Consider the following 6,098-nt stretch of genomic DNA (forward strand, 5'->3'; position numbering starts at 1 on the left):
TCTCTCTCTCTCTCTCTCTCTCTCTCTCTCTCTCTCTCAGAGGAGGTGGAGGTTTTGGAGCATTGCTATTTATTTGTCAGTATAATTACCCAAAACTGCCAACTAAAATGATCTGAAGGCTGATGGAGAGTTGAAACTAAGGCAAAGATTTCTCCATTCGTCTCTGCCATGAATCTGGACCGCTTCCATTTGAACTTGCAAAATACAGAAGAGCATTTTGATGAGTTTAGTTTATCTGTGTTGCAATTTTTTTTTATTTTGTGTGTTTGTGTGTGTGTGTGTTGCAGCTGTTGAATGTTTATATTTCCCAGCAGCACCAAAAACACATACAAATTCAACACAGATTTTGTCAGCCCTGCAAACACTGAGCAGCCTGCATTAACATTTAGCCTACGCTAAAATCGTGACCACCTGTAGGGGTTTTTATCACAAAGTGTACCCTGTGGATGCATGGTTTGCATAAAGGGAACAAAAACACAACTGCCATGTATTTTCAGAGTTTGCGTTTTGCCAGAAAGCATGTTGTTAACTGAATGTATCGTTCAAGTCACCTACAAACCGTATTATGTCGCCACCTATTGTGCACGTTCACTTTAAATTTCTGTGTATGTTTAAACAAGAATTAATCAGACAGATAATGGGAAAAAATAGCCTGCTGATTAATGGTAATTAYGGACAACTTTACAACAATGCTTCCAATCAGAAGATTATCAGCTTTATTCCCAGCCTATTCATTATTTGAAGTATCCTCATCCTCATTGCTTCAATATGCTCCTTCCAGTGTGGTGAAGAGTGAAACATTTACAGTGATGAAAAGAAAAGAAGAAGCTCCATGATTGTGTGTGCTACAGTGGGTCAATGGATTTTTGTGTTGTGATGTCTGAGTTTATGTTTTATTATTTAATTTTTTTACTATTTTTTATTTTTTCGGCATCTTCTCTCCATGTTTTTCCATCATGAGCTTTTTGTGGTTTTGCGTTTAGTTCTGTTGAGATCATTTTGATTTACTGCTTTTATCTTGCGTCATTCTCAGTGTTCTTGATGTATTTTTATTGGTTTGTTCAATGGTTTGCTTTTAGCTACTTTTATCCATCCCCCCCACACTACCATCTAAAATAATTATAAAATAATTACATCACCTTTGTGTCCATCATCATCTTATCTCAGTGTAAAACAACTCCCTTTGGGTTAAATTTGTTCTTTGGACCTGACTTGTTGTTCATAACGTTTAATGTTGAGTTTAGGTTGTTGTTGTTTTGTGTGTGTGGTGTCGGAGGCGAGGATTCATTTTTATGCAATTATGCATTCCCTCCAGCTTATGAATAAAAGTTTATTTAAATCTCCTGCCTGCATTCAAACTGTGACTGCAGTTGAATCCTCCATCCAGCTGCCTGACAAATGAGAAACAGTTTGGAAACGCTTTGTAGAACTTGGATCAGGTCAAAAAATGAAATGTGCACATCTGAACTAATTTCACACGAGTCTTAAAGTTCAGTGGATGAGTGGGTTTTTAACTATATGTAGAAGTCTGACTGTATTTTCTTCAGTCTGTCATAGGCATTTCATTCAATCAATATAATGGTATCTTACCTGGCCACCAGTCAAGTGTTATGCTGGAAATTTCCAGCCAGCCATTTTTAATATCACCACAGATGAGGTCATGGGTTGTTCTCTGAATTTTCTTTGGATGAATAACAGTCTTAATTTTAGACATTTAAGGCACAATTAAAACAAAATTGTTATTAATATGAGTTCAAATTTTGTTTGCAAACTTTTTGCTTTTTAACTTAATTAGCAAGTTTCTCATGATTTGACCGTACGGTTATCTTTCTTTTTTTATTTTTATTTTTTGTCTTTAACAGGAGGTTGTACATGGGGATGAAAAAAGTTGTTTGCATGAGGGTTTTTGTATTTGACTTCACTGCCTTAATTTAGAGTATGCACGTGCATTTTAACCTTCTCCACTGACCTTTATTTCTCTCCTCTGCAGAGAAGTGCCTTCCTTTGCTGACCCTTGTGGCTGTCTGGCGCCGCTGAAGTCGCCTGTGCCTCTGCGCCTGTCCATGCCTGCCGAAGCTGCCAGCCACACTGGGAGCACCAGGACTGCCTCGACTGCCAGCCACATCCACTGAGGCTGTCCCAACACCACTGACGCTACCTCCCCCCTCCCGTCTCCCCCCTTCCCCGTCTCCCCCTCCCTCCTGCTCGGTCTGCCTGCGAGACCCTTCTCCATTCATGCCACTCAAGCATCCTCTGTGGAGGCCGAACACTTCCCTCTTTCTCTGCAGACAGATCCTGATACCGAAGACAAACAGCTTTTATCGGCTCCTCTGAGCGGAAGAAAATTGTTTCGTTGTGGTCCCTTCCACCGGCCTTCTCCTCTCCCTTCGCACCCCTCCCTCCCCTCAGCCTTGCTTTCTTTCATCATGGGCCGGCTTGATCGATAATGTGTTTTGCCGTTCGTCTCATCTGACAGTTCGGCTGACAAGAGAGCAAATTGAGAGAACTGGTGTGTTGTGTGCGTGAGTGTGTGTGTTTGTAAGCAAGAGATTGCAAAACAAAGCTCTGAGGTCATCTGTGGCCCTGGGTGACAGGCTCTGAAGGATTCCTACGTTAGCCACAAATGGACTCTTAGAATGGGCCGCAGGTGGTAGGCGAGTCCAAGGCTTCATTCTGATCAGAACCTTTGGACAACAAACCCACTGAAGCCAGGMCCTTTTCCCATGTCCTTTATTTATTCTCTCCCAGCGCTCATTCCAGTGTCGTTAGAAAAATACAGGCGCACATATTACTCAGTTTGCTGGATATTTCCTGCCTCTAATCGACCCCTCCTGGCCGGTTTGACATGGCGGTGAGCGTGACCCCGATCCGGGACACAAAGTGGCTGACGCTGGAGGTGTGTCGAGAATTCCAGAGAGGAACTTGCTCTCGACCAGACAACGAATGCAAGTTTGCCCACCCTGCCAAGAGCTGTCAAGTGGAAAATGGCMGAGTCATTGCTTGCTTTGACTCACTCAAGGTGAGTATGACAAACGCCTGTGACATTCATTCATCACTCCTCTGGTTTTGCCTTTTGTAAACTAGCAGTGCCAACAAATATCATCGAGGCGTTTGAAATGCAAGACCACGTTAAAGCCTTGGAATGAGTACAATATGGCAATTTCGACACCAAGGCAAGAGCTTCTTATTGGAAAACAGTCGGTTGTTAAATTGAGGAAAGACGAGGTAAACCTTGGCAAAAATATGTKAGTACAAAGCGGCATAACTCCTTTCAGGAGCGTGTCTGTGTGTTTCAGTAAGCTGAGACAAGGCTGTGATCACACTAACGTCTGTGAATCAGACTCACAGTTTCCTTTGTGATGACAAAACTTCAGAGCTGGACTGTTGGTTTGCACCTTGTGAAAGAGCCCGTGTGACCGTCACATCAACAGGCTGAATGAGAAACAGAAGTAGGACAGCACACTGGGTATTTCACATTTGTATGTTGACTATATGTTTGTCTGTGTTATTTTGAGGTCACGCTGCACGGTGGGGTGTTCTCAGAGGGCTCTGTAATTTGCTGTCTATTTTTGCCCTGGCACTGACAACACACTCCCACCATGCAGCTCCTCTCAAAGACGGGGGAAGAAAAAGCCAAACAGCACAGAGGATAGAAAGAGGTGGGGAAAATGGAGTGGACTGGACTGAGAAGTTAGGGAAATTAAAAAAATTATTTATTTATTTATTTATTTATTTATTTATTTATTTATTTATTAGGAGCCTTGCTACAGAATGTTGAGGGTGTGGGAAATGGCGCTCAACTTCTTAGAGAGTCTACTGTAAAAGCTCGTGTTTGGTTTTGATTACTAAGCTTAACAAGTAAACATTAGCAATCATGCACAAAATTCAATGATTGGATTGAAATGTATTTGGATTAAATAATTGGAATGTATTTTTTACATGTGCACAAAAGTAATTCACCTGATTATGACAAGCATTGACATGCAGCAGGCTTTTGTTCAGAATAGTACAGACATACGCAGAGTTGCAAACATTTCCCCCCAAAAACACGGAAGAAATTCTACTTTTGTGATACACATAAACAATAACGATGGAGACGTTACCGCTCTCTGTGTTCCTACGCTTTTTAACATCAAGGCTTTCGAGTGAGATTTTTCAAAGTTTCTAATAGAAATGTTGTACCGCTAATCGACCAGTTTTGCTTCCCTAACATACTAGCATCTAGCCCACATCAGGTTGRCATTGGTCACTTCAGTTTTCCACATCCAGAATAACATGATCAGAATCCACTTCAAATGCAATCGGTATAAACCGCCCCTCTCATTCAGACTAATTGTTTAAAGCTGAATCTGAATATTTTGATTTGGGTGTTTACATGATGCAATTTTATTCCAATTGGCCATTCATTCCGGTTACTTGTGTCAGTGTAAATATAGCTAATGAGTGCATAAATTTTAAACTAAYATAACAGCCTTCTTTATTTCTTTTTGGCACACCGGGTTGCTTGCTGAAGGCCATATTTATGTGCGCTATTTCACCAAATGTAAATGTTACAATAAAACAAAGTTAAGAAAAGGCAGAAATGAAAAGACATAACTCCTCGGTGTTCTTCTTGTCACACCATGTTTGTGCTGCCTCGCCACAACCATTAAATCCAGCCAAACAATTTATGATGCTGCTTGAATTTGGAATTCAGTTCACACATGGCTGTTCTGGTTGCTGTTGATTTACAACTCTCCCAGCAGCATTACTCTTTGGCTGATGTCTCACAATCAAGAATTGGTTGAGAATCATTCACTTAGCCACTTTTTTTATTCCTGCTTCAGTCGAGACTCAAGCAGTCCAGCAGCTCTGACTCTCAGTAGGTTGGTCAGCCATGGCAAATATTAGAACTGTGTTATTGTTTCGTTGCCCTGAACCACACAGTTATTCAAAGCAATCAAAATGGTGGTTGGCTGTGAACTTTGAACTTGAGAYAGCCTCAAAATGAGCTGACACATCTCAGAAAAGGAGWGAAAGAGGGGCTTGTGGAGTWACAATAAGTAGGAATTCAGACCAAAGCATCAATTCCATTTTATATGAACTCCAACCAGAGTTGTAAAGTAACTAAGTACAAATACTTTGTTACTGTACTTAAGTAGAAATTTTGGGGAACTGTACTTTACTTGAGTAATTATTTTTCAGCGTACTTTTTACTTTTACTCATTACATTTTTACACAATTATCTGTACTTTCTACTCACTACATTTTTTAAAAACGTAAGAAGTAGAAAGTCGTTACTCCTATTTTATTCTGAGTTATTACTTAAAAAATACTATCCTCATAAATTGTGTCTCCTGGATAGAGTGAATTTAATTGTGGTTAGATGATAAGTATAAAAATATACCATTTTGACATCCTATTAGCTTGTATACAACCCATCACAGCTGCACGCCGTTGGAAGAAATATTTTTTGGAGAAGTCATCTCCCAATAAATGTCATTTTGGAAAATCTAACCGCTGACTTTTACTCAGTACTTTTACTTTTAATACTTAAGTAGATTTTGTGTCAGAAATTTACTTCTGACGCTTAAGTACAAAAATATACTTTAATACATTAAGACTTTTACTCAAGTAATATTTTTAGAGAAGACTTTAACTTTTACGAAAGTATTTTTATGATAATATACTTGTAATTTCACTTGAGGTACTTTATACAACACTGACCCCAACTGAATGTTTTAAATGTGAAAAGGGATTGAAAAGCACGTCTCCTTTAAATTAACCAATTGGCAAGTGAAAATAATAGTATAAAAACACCAAAACCAAAGTTTCTACATTTTTTTTCAAGTGCACACATACTGTATTTGGAACAGGGAGCACACAGCTGTGAAAAACTATAAACTGGTGTTGAGTCTTGTCAAGCAACCTTTTAGACAACAGTGAGAGCATTAGTGAAATATTTGACAGCATGTATAAAAGCTGAGGACCACAGACAAATATATACCAATATGCTGTGTGTATGCTTACTTCTGTATTGGTGTTATCAAATTTACCAGCACAGACACACACACACACACACACACACACACACACACACACACACACACACACACACA

General features: G+C 39.7%; 1 protein-coding gene across 7 annotated transcripts in view; it reads left to right on the forward strand.

The window, feature by feature from the left end:
- LOC106519419 (muscleblind-like protein 1) overlaps window positions 1-6,098 on the forward strand; it is a 65,434-nt gene that overhangs the window by 18,553 nt on the left and 40,783 nt on the right. For all 7 annotated transcript variants that reach the window (XM_014011091.1, XM_014011094.1, XM_014011093.1 and 4 more), the window contains exon 2: window positions 1,991-3,019. In XM_014011091.1, the coding sequence (XP_013866545.1) occupies window positions 2,846-3,019 (174 nt within the window). In that variant the 5' untranslated portion in view covers window positions 1,991-2,845. The remainder of the gene's footprint in view (window positions 1-1,990; window positions 3,020-6,098) is intronic.

The sequence above is a fragment of the Austrofundulus limnaeus genome, unplaced genomic scaffold (genome assembly GCF_001266775.1).
Source record: "Austrofundulus limnaeus strain Quisiro unplaced genomic scaffold, Austrofundulus_limnaeus-1.0 Scaffold76, whole genome shotgun sequence".
Classification (NCBI taxonomy): domain Eukaryota; kingdom Metazoa; phylum Chordata; class Actinopteri; order Cyprinodontiformes; family Rivulidae; genus Austrofundulus; species Austrofundulus limnaeus.